Source organism: Monodelphis domestica, chromosome 1 (genome assembly GCF_027887165.1).
Source record: "Monodelphis domestica isolate mMonDom1 chromosome 1, mMonDom1.pri, whole genome shotgun sequence".
Classification (NCBI taxonomy): Eukaryota; Metazoa; Chordata; class Mammalia; order Didelphimorphia; family Didelphidae; genus Monodelphis; species Monodelphis domestica.
In genome coordinates this window covers 429,470,594-429,487,567 of record NC_077227.1, presented here as the reverse complement: position 1 = coordinate 429,487,567, position 16,974 = coordinate 429,470,594, and the positions used below count along the sequence as shown (strand labels likewise).

The 16,974-nt window shown below is 40.1% G+C and overlaps 2 protein-coding genes across 2 annotated transcripts in view; both read right to left on the bottom strand.

The window, feature by feature from the left end:
- Window positions 1–16,974, bottom strand: part of ZBTB34 (zinc finger and BTB domain containing 34) — a 57,608-nt gene that overhangs the window by 8,429 nt on the left and 32,205 nt on the right. The window lies entirely within an intron of this gene.
- LOC100020380 (adenosine 5'-monophosphoramidase HINT1-like) lies at window positions 3,890–5,568 on the bottom strand. The gene has a single exon (XM_056812170.1). It carries the CDS (start codon window positions 4,533–4,535, stop codon window positions 4,053–4,055), a length of 483 nt encoding a protein of 160 aa, XP_056668148.1. The 5' UTR covers window positions 4,536–5,568; the 3' UTR covers window positions 3,890–4,052.

The following is a 16,974-nucleotide window of genomic DNA, read 5'->3' as shown; positions in this document are numbered from 1 at the left end:
CTGAAGGTTCTTGGTGGATTCTTCAGCGTATCCTGTTTCTTCGGATTTTGGCTTCCTAATTAAGACTTTGGATTCTGGTGAGATTCACTTTCAGATTCACATTTGCAGTCTGGAAACATTAGGATTAAACTTAGGGTATTTGTAGCTATGTAGTGCTTTCTGTCTCTTTATATTTTTCCACTTTCACTTTTTCCACCTCTCTGTAAATAAAGCTACTAAAAGTAATTTTGACTTAAGCTGTAATATTTTTAAATTGGTGACCACAATATTAATTTAGAACTCTCATATTTAGCATAAAACCTAAATTTAAATTCTTAAATTCCAATGAGGGACAAAATTATTCCAAAACTAAAAATTCCAGTTATAGAATATCAGAGCTGGAAGGTATCATAGCACTTTGGAAGAACAGGATTCATAGATGCATAGAATTTTAACTTTGGAAGGGACCTAAATACAACTCATAACCAGAAGGAATCCTCACTATAATATAGTTGGGAAGGCAAAGGAATAAACATTTATATAGTGTGTCATTTGATCTTCACAGCAATCTAGGGAGGTAGGTTCTATTATTATCTGCATTTTTCCAAATGAGAAAACTGGGATAAACAGAGGTTTAATGACTTGCCCAGGGTCACATAGCTAGTAAAAAAGTGTCTGAGATGTGATTTGAACGCAGGTCTTCCTGACTCCAGATCCAGTCCTCTGTCCAATGTGACACCTGGCTGCCTTACACTTGATAGTCATATAGTATTTGCTTGAAGACTTTTGTTGAGGGGGATCTTACTATAGCCCACCTCTTGCAGAAGCCTTCAACATTGAGGCATCAGTTCTGTTGCCTCTTTAACTTTAAGAACTTTAAGAATCAATATTGTTAGTAACCTAATCTCAAGTACTTCAACTGCCTTGAATGAAGACCAAATTAATGAATCTCCCTTAAATAAAACACTTAATTAAGAAATGGTGCATATTTAATTCCCCCCAGAAGGCTGAATCTATAGTCAGATCATAAGTAGTAGTTAGGGTGGTCAAGCTGAAAGTGGGAATATTTTTTCTTTTAACCAAAGAGAGAAATATCTAACTAAATATCCCTTTTATTTACCATTGATCAGACTTAAAGTAGGGTCATTAGTTTTGAGAAATATCTTCTCCTAGAGTGTGCCTACCTTAATATTGATCATTTTTTTAAACCCTTACCTTCCATCTTAGAATGCTCAGAAGAGCAGTAAGGGCTAGGCAATTGGGGTTAAGTGACTTTCCCAGGGTCACACAACTAGGAAGTATCTGATGACAGATTTTAACTCAGAACCTTCCATCTCTGGGCCACTAAGCCACTCAGCTGCCCCCAACATTGATCTTTTTGTTTAGTAATTCTAAAAATTCCAAATGAAAATGCCTTTTCACCCTTCCATTGTTATGGAATTTCATCCCCCTTTCCTTCAATTACTATTAAAAGTGATTTGGGGTAAGGAGTGTAGGATTTTTTTTTCTTTTTGGGGAGAAGGAACTTTGCTGGTTAAAAATTCTCCCAAACGAGAAGTTTGCTCATTTATCCACTTATATTTCTCTGACAGAACTGGCTAAAATGCAAAATCATTTTGTCCCAGGTAGCTAAGTGGCTCAGTGGATTGAGAGCCAGGCCTGGAAATGAGAGGTCCTGAGTTCAAAACTGACCTCAGATACATCTTAGTTATATGACCCTGGGCAAGTCACTTACCTAGTACGTAGCCCTTAAAGCTCTTTTGCCTTGGAACTGATACTTAGTATTGATTCTAAGACAGAAGGCAAGGGTTTTTATGTAATTTGTGTTTTCTTCTACACTTCTGGGGTAGTCCATTGCACTTTGGAGCAGCTCTAAATCTTAGAAAGGTTTTCCTGATGTTATTTACCCAAAATTGTTTGCATGTTGTCTTCCTTATTAGAATGAGAGCTTCTTGGAGGCAGGGACACACTTTTGAGTTGTACCCCCATTCCTTAGCCCACTCCTTAGTAAATAGTAAATACTTAATAAACACTTGTTGATTGGTTACCCAATTAGAAGTCTAAAATTCCTTCTTTACCACTTTGAACCATTGCTACTGATGGGAGCCATCTGGGGCTGATCCTCTTTATTTTTAATTAAAAAACAAAACCAATTCATCTTCAGTCTTAGAATCAATACTAAGTGTCCATGCCAAGGCAGAAGGGCAGTAATGGTCAGACTATTGAGGTTAAGTGATTTTGTTCAGGGTCACACAGCTAGAAAGAATGTGGCGGCCACAGCTGAACCCAGGTCCCCTAACTCCAGGCCTGGCTCTCTATTCACTGAGCCACCTAGTCACCCCCAAGCCCTTTCTTTGATAGACAGATAGATACATAGAAATATAGACAAATATAAATATAGAAAGACTAACAGGTAGAGAGTTGTTGTTCAGTGGTATCAGATTCTTAGTGACCCTATTTGAATTTTTTTGGCAAAGACACTAGAGTGGTTTGCCATTTCCTTCTCCAGCTCATTTTATGGATGAGGAAACTGGGGTGAACATATTAAGTGACTTGTCCAAGGTCACAAAGCTGATACGTGATTGTGGCCAGATCTGAATTCATGAACATGAGTCTTTCTGATTCCAAGCCAAGTGCTCTATCCAATGCACCACACAGATGACCTGGCTAACCCTCTTCTACCTGATAGCCTCTTAAATACTTGAAGACAGCTATTGGTTGGGGAGCTGGGTGGCTCACTGGATACAGTGTCAGGCCTGGAAACAGGAGGTCCTGAGGTCAAATCTGACCTCAAACACTTCCTAATTGTTTGACCCTGGCCAAGTCACTTAACCCCAATTGGCTCGTCATTATCACTCTTCTACCTTAGAACCAATAATCAGTATCAATTCTAAGAGAGAAGGTATAAAACAAAGAAATGGATATGTTGAATTTTTAAAATAAATCTATCAATATTTTAAGCATTCTGAACAAAAAGACAAAATTTTGTTAAAGGTTTAAAAAAAAAAAGGGAGAGAGCCCCACTGGTGAGTGAGTCAACATACATTTATGAGCACTTCTGTGTGCCAGCTGCTGTACTAAGCTCTGCCCAGGGAGACAAGGCTAATAAGTTTGGGGCCTGGATTTAGATTGGATTCTTCCTGGCTCCAAGATCAACATTTTATCTATACATAGAACCACCTGGCTGCCCCCCTCTGGACGTCTTCTATCTTATCAATGTCCTTTCCATGCCGTGCTGCCCAGAACTGACCTTGAGATCGCAGCTGTGGTTTGACCAAGGCCAAGGCCAGGGAGATGATCACTTCCTTGATCCAGGTTGCCCTGCTGCTCCCCATTAGATGAGCTGTTTTGGCTACCACATCATGCAGTTAACATGCACACTGACCCTTCAGGCCATTAAAACCCCCAGACCTTTTATCTCATCTCACACTTCGTAGGTTGAGCTTTTTTAACACAAGCAAAAGACATTCAATTGACTCCTATAAAATATTAATTTCCTTCTGATATCCTAGTCTGTCAAGTTATATGTTAGCTGTTCCTCCCAGCTTTGGAGTCATTTGCAAATTTGATCAGCATGTCACCTATATCTTTACTCAAGTCATTCAATGATAAAAATATTAAATAGTTCAGACCATATACAGAATCCTGGGGTCTCCACTGGAGGCCTCCTTCTAGTTTGGCATTAATTTTTAAATGATTGCTCTTTGAGAAGCACTATATATAACCAGGACCAAATCTATCTAATTGTATCAGTGTCTAGCCACATTTCTCAGTCATGTTCACATAAATGATATGAGATGGCTTATCAAATGCTGTGTAAAAAAAAATCTAGTTAAACTATTTTTATAAAAATCGCCTGGCCCACTAGTTCAGAAGCTTTGTCTAAAAGGAAGCAAGATTAATCGGACAATTTTTTTCAATAGTCAACAGCGTCTTTTATTCTGTACATCATGAACTGATCTCTCAATTTCCTATTTCATAGAAAACAGTTATGTACATTGAATTTAGCATATTCTAAGTTGAGGACCTGCTTACTTCCAAGATAAAGGGAAATTCTTCTCAGCGCCATAGATTTATCCAGGAGGCCAGGTCATCTGACGGCCTCCAAGCACATGGACATGAATATGTAAGACTGCTTGTCCCCCATCTGTACCTTCATTGATAACCATCCGGTATCCCTTCTTCAGGCCCACCTCAGAGGCACATTTCTTGCCAACAATGATTAAGTGTCCAATAAGACTTTCATCACAATCCTCTGCTTCCAACATGCAGGCAATGGGTTTCTTTGGTACCACTAGAAAATGAGTTGGGGCTTGGGGGCAAGAATCATGGAAAGCAAAACACGAATCATCCTCAAAAATTATGTTGGCTGGGATTTCCCTTCGAATTATTTTCACAAAGATTGAATCTTTCCGTCTGGAGACCAAATTTGTGTAGTCCTCTTCCATCTCTGAAAGTCTCTGTTGACCAGCTCCAAGAGGCTGAGTTAGGAAGAGAAAATGGAAAAAAGCAGCCACAGGGGCAGCAGAAAATGTACCTGTTCTTGATGAAGTCATAATGGCCTTTTGTGATCACTGCTTACTCTTCTAGATGTTCAAAAACCATCTGCCTCCACTTTGATGTATCCTAGAATTTTACTTTGAATCAAAAAATCAACCTCACTGGCTTGGAGTTTTCAAGATTGCATTCCTTCTCCTTTTTAAAGACCTAGTCAACATTGATCCTTCTCCAGTCCTGTTGTTCTCCTCCAAAGGTCTTTCAAATATCATTGCCTGTGGCATCGACAACCTATTGAAGCTCTTTTTGGAAATGTCAGACTCCAAATCAAATATATCCAGGTACAAAAATGGTGCCAAATCCCCTCTCTTCCTCTACCCCACCTTCAATGTGCTTGCTTAGGGATGAGCTGAAGGAGCAAATCTCAAATACTATGGGCCTGTAGCCCAACTAAGCAGCCCTTCCCAAGAGACAAGTCCCTACCCCAGAGTTCCCCTTCCCTCAGGCCTGAAGGTCCACCCCTCTTCCACATAATAGAGCAGCAGAGGATGTAGAACTGACCCCTCTGCTAAGTCAGGATGTAGCTAGTTTCTTCCATTATTCTTTTGTCAGGTTCTTGCCTCAAGCCAACTGGGGAACTAAGTATCCCGCCATATATCAAGGTGCCCTGGAACTTTCTACCTGAGAGCAGATGGATCCTCTAGGAAATGTAGCCTATTCTTTGAGAAGCCCCTTGGAAAAAAGTGGACCCATCCTGAAACAATCATAGGAGGTACTCTCTAGTTCCAAGACTTGCTTTCCCAAGATATGCACACTTTTTACACACGTATACACATCCTCCACTCTTTCAGGATAATTAATCATGGGCATGAATACAAGGCTAGCTGCCCTCTTCCCACAGCAACCCTTCTAAGAATGTAGCTTGTATTTGGTCTCAAAGAATCAGGGAGCAGTCTGCGTGCCTTGATTATGAACAACAATGGGCAGGACTTCAAACATGTCTAAATGACAACTAGTGTTCACTAGACATGCTGGAAATGGTTGTGAGGTCTTGTAGTTGCCTATTACACTGAAGACTTCTTGCTCTGGGCCAGCAGAGACTAGTTACTCATCTATTTCCTTGAGAAACCAAAGAAGCCAGCCCATCCACCATACTCCCCTTTCTGCCCCACTTAGGGAAGTGATGATGAACCTTTTAGAGACTGAGTGCCCAAACTGTACCCTCATGCCACATGTGAGTTATCTCCTTACAGGGGAAGGAAGAAGTGCTTCCATTGGGCTGCTGGGCAGAAGGGTTGGGGGGATGAGAGAAATGTCCTCAGGCCTGGTAGAGAGGAAGAAGGGAGCACATGCGCCATAGGTTCACCAACATAGTCTTGGGGCCTCCACTTCTCCCCTACCTGGCTCATTTATACTCGTGGCATTGCTCCCCTTATGCAGAAGGGCAGTCTTCCCCCAAGGATCACAAAACTAATCCAAGCTGGAAGGGAACTGAGAGACTATTTAATCCATAGGACCTGAAGCAGGAATGTCCCCTACAACATCTGGCATATGGTCATCCAGCCTCTACCGAGAATACTTTCAGTGATAGAAAATCCATCCTCTCCTAAACAGCCCATTCAATTTTCAATGGTCTTAATTGTTAGATGTGTAATGGTTTGAGGGCTGTCCTCTGCTACCACTGACCCATACTGGCTGTGTGACTCTGGGTGAGATGTTTTAATTTAATTAAAATTAATTTAAAAAATTTAAATTGAAGAATAGATCCTAACCTGCATTGGTAAAATACCAGTGAAATCACAATTCCCATACCAAAAAAAAAAGTGTTAAGTTTATCCTCATATTGAGTCTCTGCAATTTTCTCTGATTGCTTCTAACTTTGCTTCCTGGCATCCAGCAAAACTAGTTTAATATTTTCTTGATCAAGATATCCCTTGTAACTTTTTCATAAAATCATAGACTACCACAATTGTGAGAGACCCACCTCACAGAACATTTATTCCAACTTTTAAAAGCCATGATATCAATGATATAAAGCTGAAGAGGCCTTTGAGGGCATTGGGTCTAACCATATCCAACATCCTAAAACTGAAGAAACTTCAGGTCCAAAGAAGTTGTGACTTGTCCAGGGTCATGTATCTTGTAAGTGCTTGAGACAGGATTGAAACATCCGTCTCCTGACTCCAAGTCCAGCATTCTATCCACTGCACCGCATTACTTTTGCAAAACTCTTAACACATCCCCAACAAATGGTTCTCCAGGCTCTCTGTAAATAAATACCTCCAGTGAAAATCTAAGTGTCCATCTTTCTTCTATTAAATATTCGTCCCCTTCTCCAATCCTCAGGTACACACAGAGACATTCATTTCCCCTTTGTCCATTCCTACCCTCTTCTCCTTGACCAGCATAGACAGCCTCATATCTATAATGATAGCAATAATGGATAACAACAACATCTACTTAGTGCTTTAAGGCTGACAACATAATTTACAAATATTATTTCATTTTTATTCTCATAACAATCCTGGGAGATAGTGAAATAGTTACTACACTGAGTTTACTACACATGTGAACACTCAGTGTCCCTTAGTAATATAAGGCCAATGGACACTCCTATTGGGACCAGTGGGAGATCAGGCCTCCAAGCAATGTTGGTAAATAGGTAAAAGGATTTATTGATAATAAATCCAATGGATTAAGAAGGAGGATTAAGGAACAGGGTTTCCCTAACTCTAAAAAATCTCACTAGCCTCCCCTTCTACATTTCCTGCATGGAAAATTCTTCGTTTTTCTTGAAGCTCTTTAAGCCCTTACCTATCTCTGGCAAAAATCCCCAAGCCTCACTGTCTATATGTGACTCTAATTAATCCTCCTTGTTGGGTTTCATAAGATGTAACAATCTTTGGCTGGCCAAGGAATGAACTCTTGATGACTGAGTTCAACCCAGTTGGGTCAAGCCCCGAGCTTGGCCTCAGGCCCTCACACCAGCATGGTCTCTTGATCAGATCAGGCTAGTTGTTATAAGGATCTTCTTTCAATGTAATCTTCTTCGTGAGGAAAGGTACCCAGCAGGCATAAACACTTCCCTTCAACTTCACAATATATTTTATAACGGTAGGAACAACAGAGATCAGCTACCTCCTCTCCACTCAGCTCCAGGACCAAGAAGTAAAAAGCCTTTTCAGTTGGTTGGTGTCCCTTCAAATCCTCTCTGGATTCCAGAATCTGCTGTCATCAGGTTCCTAGAATGCGGCCAAACCAACTTCTGCAAAACCAACCTCTTACTTATATTTCAAGCCATTTCTCTCTTTCCTTTATTCCCACTACAATAGGTGCTATTATTATCTCAAATGTACAGCATAAGGAAAATAAGGCCAATAAAAGTTAGTAAAAGTCTAAGGCTGCATTCAAACTTCATCAGTTCTGAAGGCAAGTGGCATTTTCCATCATGAGTCTCTGGGATTGCACTGGATTGTTCAATTGCTGAGAAAAACTAGGCCACTCACAGTTGTTCATCAAAAAATGTTATTACTACTGTATAAAATGTTCTGATTCTGCTCACTTCATCTTGCATCAGTTCATGTAAGTCTTTCTATGATTTTCCAAAATCAACTTGCTTGTCATTCTTATTGCAAAATATTATTTCATTACAATCATATACCACAATTTGTTCAGTCAATCCCTAATTGATGGACAACCTCTTAATTTCCAATTCTTTGCTACCACAAAAAGAGTTGCAGTAGATATTTTTGTACAAATAGGTCTCTTTTTAAAAAAAAAAAATCTCTAGGATACAGACCTAGTAGTGGTGTTGCTGGGTTAAAGTTTTAGAGCCTTTTTCATTTTCTTCTTTTTGTTGTGTGTTTGAGATCTTTTCCACAAAATGACTAATGTAGAAAATCATTTTATAGGAGTGCACATGTAAAATCTGTATCAGGTTGCTTATCTCATAGTGAAGACGTGGGAAGGAGTGAAAAAGGGAGGATGGGAAGGAGGGAGAGGATTTGGAATTTAAATTTTAAAAAATACAATGTTAAAAATTGTTTTTATATAAAATTGGAGAAAAATAATTTTTTAAAAGCATCTAAGGCCCAATTTGAACTTGGGTCTTCCTGATCCCAGCCACTATTTGCCACTTTGCCCTCCAAGATCCCCCTAATTAAAAAAAAGAGTTCTCTGTTCACTTACAACCCCATCCCTTCCCCCCATAGTCCTGAGATTAGTTCAAATTGTACCAAGTGTCTTCCCATAGGCTCCTTATCAGAGCTGTTTTGGGGTCAGGAGAGGTCCTCTCAAATTTTTCTAGAGTACCTTTCTCCTTCATTGCCATCACTCACTACCACCAAATCCTAGAATTTTAGGGGGCTCAACAGCTCCAGCTCTGAAATTCCATCCATATTTGAAAAAAAGACCATTCTTTCTATATCTGAAAAAAGGATCCTTATTGCCACATTCCTGGCAAGTCATCATCCAGACTTTTCTTGAAGACTTCCAGTAAGGGGGAACCCTATAGGATTATAGCATCACAGATTTAGAATTGACAGCAACTTAGAGGTCCCTTATTTTATAGATAAGGAAACTAAAGCACACAAAGTAACTTCTCCCAGATCACACAGCGAGTAAGTACCTGAGGAGTCACCTGAACCCTGATCTTCCTGATGGCAAGTCCAGTTCCTTATCTACCACAATAGTGGTCTCAAACTCAAATTGAAACAGGACCACAAACTCATACTTAAATATTCCCATAAGCCACATGTGGACTCAGAAAACCAGATGTTAACATTATCTGTGTTTTACTGTTTTGTTTTTATTTATTTTGTTAAATATTTTCCAATTACATTTTATTCCAGTTCAGTAAACACTTGGGAGAGTCATGCATCACATGGACCACGTCAGACCCCTTTGCTTTACATCAAGCTGCCTCTCCCACTACCTCCTAAGTCAGCAGCTTTCATTCCCCTTGTGAAAAGTGCTCATCATTAGAGTTTTTTTTCTAACTCTTTATTAAGTCTAAAATTGCCTGTTTTCAACTTCCATCCACTATTCCTAGTTCTGTCTTAGGGGGCTGAACAGAACAAGTCTAAACTCTCTTCCAGGTGATCTTGAAGACTACTATCACATCCCTCTTGAGACTTCCCTTCTTTCCATTAAGCCTCCTCATTTCTTTCACCTATGACTTGGACTCAAAATTCTTTACCTTTGTGGTTGCCATCTCCTGGATTCTTCCCAACTTAGCACTATTCTTTCTTTTCTTTCTTTTTTTTTTAAACCCTTACCTTCCATCTTGGAGTCAATACTGTGTATTGGTTCCAAGACAGAAGAGTGGTAAGGGCTAGGCAATGGGGGTCAAGTGACTTGCCCAGGGTCACACAGCTAGGAATTGTCTGAGGTCAGATTTGAACCTAGGACCTCCCATCTCTAGGACTGGCTCTCAATCCACTGAGCAACCCAACTGCCCCCAGCACTATCCTTTCTAAAGTGTGATGCCTAGAACTGAACACAATCTTTAAGACATTCTCTGTTAGGAATATTTTGGCAGTTCTGTGAAAGATAGATTGGATACAGTAGAGAATGGATTGAAAGCTTACATAAGGCATTGTTTCACATTTATTGTGATCTATAAGGGACTTTGGATCACAGAATTTTGAGAGAAGTGACTTAAAACCATAGTCTTGACAATTAGTGCTAGAAAGGATATTGGAGATCATCTAGTACAAAAATAAAAGAAATTAATTTTGTAGATAAAGATGGAAGGATAAATTGTGAAGTAACTTTCCAGGAGTTATTTGTAGTGACAGAACTTGAACCGAATTCTTACAAAATCATTCTCACAGGACCTCAGTTAGAAGGCATCTCAAAAACCATCTAGTCTAACCAAGAACCATCTTTAAAATATTGTTGACAGCTTCTGCTGGAAGACACCTACAATCCCTTTCGTTTTTATTTTGTTCAAAAACTGGGAAATTGGGAGTCTGAAATCTCTGCCACTTTCAAACATTGCTCAAAAGTCTGCTCTCTTAGTTGAGTAAGTGTGAGCCACTGAGATGGGCCATAAGCCTGCTCAAGAGATTTGGTGTCTGAAGTACAGTGAGCACCATACACTGAGGAGGTGGGAATTAGATCCTGCTGTGGGGAGAATGACTGAGGGCACCAATAAAAATATGACGTGAGTATACGTAGGCTATTTCCTGCTGTGGCAGGAATCACAGGAAGGCCCCCAAAGCCTTCCCCTTCCCAAAGCCATAGTGCCTACAATTCATCTCCTTCTTCTGTTTAAAGCTTCAGAATCAAAGAAGCTCAAAACTGGATTCCTCTCTGTCAGGAGAACCACTGGATGACTGGATGATAGAAAATAAAAGAGATCAAGGTACTGAAAAAGGATTGAGAGGATGTAGAAAAATAGTTAAACTATCTAGGCTACTCCCAGCTTTGCCTAGAGATGGCCATTGCTCTGGAATTGGGATCAAGATGCCAATAAATGGTAAGGAATAGGATTTTCTCTCCTCTTCTCAAAACACAGAGGAGATGGAATGACTATTTGAAAGCAAACAGCGGATGTGGAATAAGGATTGCTTCATAACCACACAGATCTGTGCAAATAAACAAAGACAATGAAGAGCAGCCCTGGATGGAAGATAGGAATCTGACCAACTAGTGCCCCTATAGAGTTTGATTATTCATTTGACTCCTCAGGACCTCCCCCCAGCCCCATCTACTTTGTTAATAATGTGAAATGAATTTTGTATAATCCAATCTGGCACAACTTGGTTCTGTCTTGTTATAGCTTAAGGATCTGGCATCCTATTTTGTTCCTTGTTTTACATGTGTTTGTTTCTGCTAATAGTTATTAAACGTGTGTGTATACACACATATGCCCAGATCTATGTAATGGGGGAGACTGGCCAAAGCGGGTATAATCCTTGTAGCATGGATCATATGTTCTGCAGAGCATCAATCCCTGGCAAGGTTTGCTTCCAAAAGTACAGGATGAAAGTCAGTCTTTTACCTCTCTGATGACTCAGAGCTTTCAGAATCTCTGTTTCCTGTTGGTTTACTGTATGGAAATGAAAAACCTTTTAATTGGCTATCGAGCCAGAACTGACAGCACATATACAAAGGGCAAGAACAGATGAAATTGAGAGACTGAGCACTCTCTCTTCTCTCTCACACAGACATACACTTATCAGCAATTATCTCTGCTTTAAAAAGCTTATTAATCAGTTATTAATGATAACAAGGAGATCCCCACTGATCAAAATTATATTGGAGTGCCAAGCACAGTGGAGAGAGCACCAGCATGGAGTCAGAAGGATCTGGTTTCAAATGTGACCTCAGATGCTTCCTGGCTGAGTGACCCTGTGCAAATCACTTAACTCTGATTGTCTAGCTCTGGTGCTCTTCTGTCTTAGAATTAATACTAAAATGGGGGAAGATGGGTGGCTCAGAGGATTGAGAGCCAGGTGTAGAGGCAGGAGGTCCTGGGTTCAAATCTGGCCTCAGACACTTCCTAGCTGTGTGACCCTGGACAAGTCACTTGACCCCCATTGCCTAGCCCTTACCGCTCTTCTGCCTTAGAACCAATACACAGTGTTGATTCTAAGACAGAAAGTAAGGGTTAAAAAAAAGAGTTAATACTAAAACAAAAGGTAAGGGTTTCAAAAAGAAGAACCTCAAAGTACACCCCTCTGGAATCCTGAAAAGAGGAGATACAAACTTGCTTTGGGAACTCAACCTACCAGTGGAGTTAGGTTTGGGAGAGAAAGTCTAGAGCCTCAATATGCTACATAGATTTTTAAAATGAATTTGATTCTTGAATTCACAGAGAATGCAAACGAGAGGTTCAAGCAAAGACAACTCTAGATCAGAATGCACTACATACAAATAGTCCATTCAACAGAGGATGACAAGCTGACAATATCTGTAAAGCTGAGTTATGGTGCAGAGCTCAGAAATTTGGCAACAGGATAGAGGTTGGCAAAGAAGTGGGCAGAGAGGAAGGTGAGGGTGAGGGTGGAAAGGGGCAAGTCAAGTGAGGAGGCATGTTGTAAGCAGGAGGAGGAAGTGGTTTAGCAAACCCACTCAAGCCTCCTCCATCAGCTGCAAGAAGAGCAGATAAGACAAATGGGGCCCCATAAAATGAAGGGAGGACATTGTCATTAGTGGACTATCCCAACTCTCAGGAAGAGCAGGAGCTCCCAGTGGAAGACAGGATGAAGGAGAGGAGCCCACGAAGGAGCCTGAGCGAATGTGGGAGCTGCAAGGAGCAAGAGAGAATGTCTTTCTTCCTCTATATTCACATGAAAGAGATAAATGTGACTCCTGAGTTAGCACTAAGCTTTTGGTATAATTCAATTATTTCTATTAAATGCTTACTCTATGCAGAGCTCTGGGAGAGGTTCAAAGGTTACAGAAGTCTAGAGAAAGAACTGATGGCATGTAAATGCAATACGAAACATACTATTTCACTTTATTTTCATTTTTTTTTAAATATGTGCCTTCTACAACATGACCAAGATGGAAATATTTTGCATGATATCACATTTATCATATATCACATGATATCAGATATCGGATATCACATGATATCATATTTATAACCTATATCAAATTGCTTACTGCCACATGGAGTGGGAAGGGGAGGGAGAGAAAGAGAATTCGCAATTCAAAATTTTAGAAAACTAATGTTAAAAATTCTTTTTACATGTAATTGGAAAAAATAAAATACTGATTTTTAAAAAATGCTCAATGATAAAGCACCCATGTGCCAGGCACTGTGCTAAATGCTGGGAATACAAAAAAAGGCAAAAGATAGTCATTTCCCTTGAAGATTTCATAGTCTAATGGTAAAGGTCAAACCCTTTTAAGGTCTTCCACAGTCTGGCACTTACTATACTTTATCTTTCTAGCCATGCTACTCTCCAGTGTGCAGTCCATGCTACCCAAAAAACCCCAAACCCCCCCTTACCTTCCTTCTTAGAATCAATACTATATATTTTTGGTTCCAAAGCAGAAGAGTGGTAAGAGGTAGGCAATGGGGGTCAAGTGACTTGCCCAGGGTCACACAGCAAGGAACTGCCTGAGGTCAAATTTGAACCCAGGACCTCCTGTCTCTAGGCCTGGCTCTCAATCCACTGAGCCACTCACTTCCCCCAGCCCATGCCTTTTTTTTGCTGCTGTTCAGTTGTTTGGTTATGTCCCACTCCTTGCAATCCTGTGGACCATATAGCACACCAGGCCCTTCTGTCTGCTCCAAAAGTCTATCCAAGCTTGACACTTGTATCCATCTCTTCCTCCACTGTCCCCTTCTCTTTTTGTCTTCAATCTTTCCTAACATTATGCTGTAGCCCATATAAAATATTCATGCCTTTACCTTTTCTCTAGAAGATCCCAACTCCCCTTCTTCACCTGTTGAGCTCCTATACTCATCCTTTAAAGCTCAATTCAAATGCCTCCTCCAAGAAGCCTTCCCTGTTTCCCCTAGCCCAGTGTTGACGAAGACTTTCAAGTTCATGTGCTCAAACTACAACTTGAAGCTGCCTGTGAGCCCCCTGCATCACCCTAGAGAGGGGAAAGAGGAAACGCTTGCTTTGGGTGGCTGGACAGAGGGAGGGGTATGCCAAAAAACGTCCTCCTAGACTAGACTTCTACACTTTGCAAGGTAAGGACTTCTGCAACCTTTGAACCTCTCCCAGAGCTCTGCATAGAGTAAGCATTTAATAGAAATAATTGAATTGTACCAAAAGCTTAGTGCTAACTCAGGAGTCACATTTATCTCTTTTTGCATTGGGAAAGAATTAGAAAGTGAGGGGATGTTTCTCATTTGGGGAATGGCAGAACAAGTTACGGTATATGATGGTAATGGAACACTATTTTGCTATAAGAAATAAACAAGACGATTTCAAAAAAAGCCTGGAAAGACTTACATGAGCTGATGCAAAGTGAAATGAGCAGAACCAGGAGAACATTGTGCACAATAATAGCAATATTATACAATGATCAGTTGTAAATGACATCTATTCTCAGCAATGCAATGATCTAAGACAATTCTGAAGGACTTAGGAAAAACGCTCTCCATTACCATCATATACCATACCTTGTTCAGTCTGAAAACTGCCTGGTCATATCCTCTGGCCACTGATCAATTAAGGAATGACTTGCATTTTTGTGAATTTGATTTATCACCGAATTTTTAAGGAGAGCTGAGAAAGGACCAAATCTATACTTAAGAAATGTGATTTCAGAAGCATGAGGAAGATGAATTTGAAGGGGACATATGCATATCTGAGATAAAAGTAAAGTTAGCACTATTTCAACAGTCTGAGGGAGGTGGCAGTGGTCGTGAAGGACTATGCTGAATGCTAGCATTAGAGAAAGGTACAGATGCAAGAGATGTTGCTTAGGTGGTATTATTCCTTTAATTCCTGCTCCATGAAAAAAAAAATGAAATTTGAACAATAAAGAAGAAAAAAGGAAAAGAGTAAGAGAACAGTAGAAGACAGAGGTAGGCACATCTTAGAACTATTTCAGGAATCCAAAACTTGAAGCAAGTAATTTGAGAAAGAAGGAGCTGGTTAAAATATCGGCCATAATTGGTTTTCCAAAGAGATCAAAGAATGATGTCATCATCTTATCTTTATCTCTGAGCCTTCCTCACCGAGGACTGCCAGAAAACAAAGGGCAATTTTCAGGACCTAACTTGACAGAAATAATTTGTTCAGGTTCCACTGAATGTCAACATGAAGCAAGGTATAAAACAAAAGACAGATATTTGCTCAAAGTATTTACCTGTAAACCACTGAAGGTATTCAACAAGAAAGCCCCCAAAGAAAAGAACTTTCCTGCTCACAAGATCTTCCAGATCCACACTATTATCCAAGGATGAAATTGAGCTGATGACATCCATCCCTGGAGCAAGCACACATTCAGTCTTCTCAGTCCCTCTGTTGATTATCTCCAATTTCTCCTGCATGAGCTTGTTTGCACATACTTGTTTGCTTATCTCCATTAGTTTCTGAGATCCTTGAGAGCAGAGATGGTCTTTTGCCTTTCATTGTATCCTCAGAACTTAGCACAGAACCAGGTACATTGGCAGGTGTTTAATATTTTTATGGATTGATTGGAGGAGATCTACCTTAAGATCCACAGAGGAAAAATAAAGTGTGAAGGCCAATATTGCCCAGATTACAGTATGTGAAACTCAAAATTGCATGACTTAGAGCAGGCAGTAATCACAATGATCATCTAGGCTGGAGTCTCTTCACCTTCTGAGAGTCTGTGAGTTGAGTTGAGTGAAGCCTACACACCCTTCTCAGAATAATACTTGCTGCCTGCATTCATAACTGAAGGAAAGGCTTTTAAATTGCAATTAGAGATGAGTAAAAATAAAGATGTAAATTTTCCTGTCCAACTTTATGGGGCCCCCTGAAATCTAGGATCTGTAGATTTCAAGTTAAGAATTCCTAATCTATTTCACCCCTATCACATGGCAGATGAAGAAAGGGAAGGTTAAGTAACTGGTCTGAGGTACCTAAGTGGCTCAGTGGATAGTGTTGGAATTGGAAATCAAGAACCCCTTAAGCTCAAATCCCAACTCAGAAACACTAACTTTGAATGCTTCTGAGTTAGTTGTGACTCTGGGCAAGTCACTTAATCTCCCTCAGCCTCAGTTTCTACATCTGAAAAATGGGGAGATAACAGCACCTCACAAGGTTATTGTGAAGATCAAATGAGATGGCATATATAAAGTGCTTGGCAGACCTTAAAGTCACTGTTCAGGGTCACATAGGCAGGAAAATCAAAATTTGAACTCATATCAGGTGACTATTAGTGTTTCTTCCACTATACTACATAGGATGTTAAATCAGTTTATCAGCTCACATCTTGGACAAATGCTACCAATGATTAATGAACTGGGTCCAGAAATGAGAATATTGGGTTAGAACACATTTATATGCTTCCAATAATTCCAAGAACTTGCTGTCACAAAAGCCCTTCTCTTGAATACCAGTGCTATTTCCTTGGAAAGGCAAATTTAAGGGAGACCTCTAGCACAATGGGTAGATCATCAAATCAAACTTATGAGAGGACACACAGAAAAATTATAGAAGATGCTAGCTGTGTGACCCTGGGCAAGTCACTTAACCCCCAATCCTTAGCCCTTACTTCTGCCTTGGAAACTACATAGTATTGATTCTAAAATGGGAGGTAAGGGTTTAAAAAAAAAAATCATAGAAGATAAGGGAACATTGATGGATTCTGATCTGCATTTTTGAAGAATGCAAACTGAGGAAATAACATCCTATTTAGCATCTAAGTAAGTGTATCCTTGACTGGGTAGCTAAGTGGTTCAATGGATAAGAGTATTGGGCCTGGAGTCAGGAAGACCTGAGTTCAAATCCAGCCTCTAACATGCTTAGCTATGACTCTGGGCAAGTTACTTAATCTCTTAGCTTCAGCTTCCTTGGCTGTAAAATGAGAAAAAACAACAGCTCCTATAAG

Coding starts and splice junctions, on each gene's coding strand:
- LOC100020380 (XM_056812170.1), bottom strand. CDS start 4,535: ATGACTTCATCAAGAACAGGTACATTTTCTGCTGCCCCTGTGGCTGCT.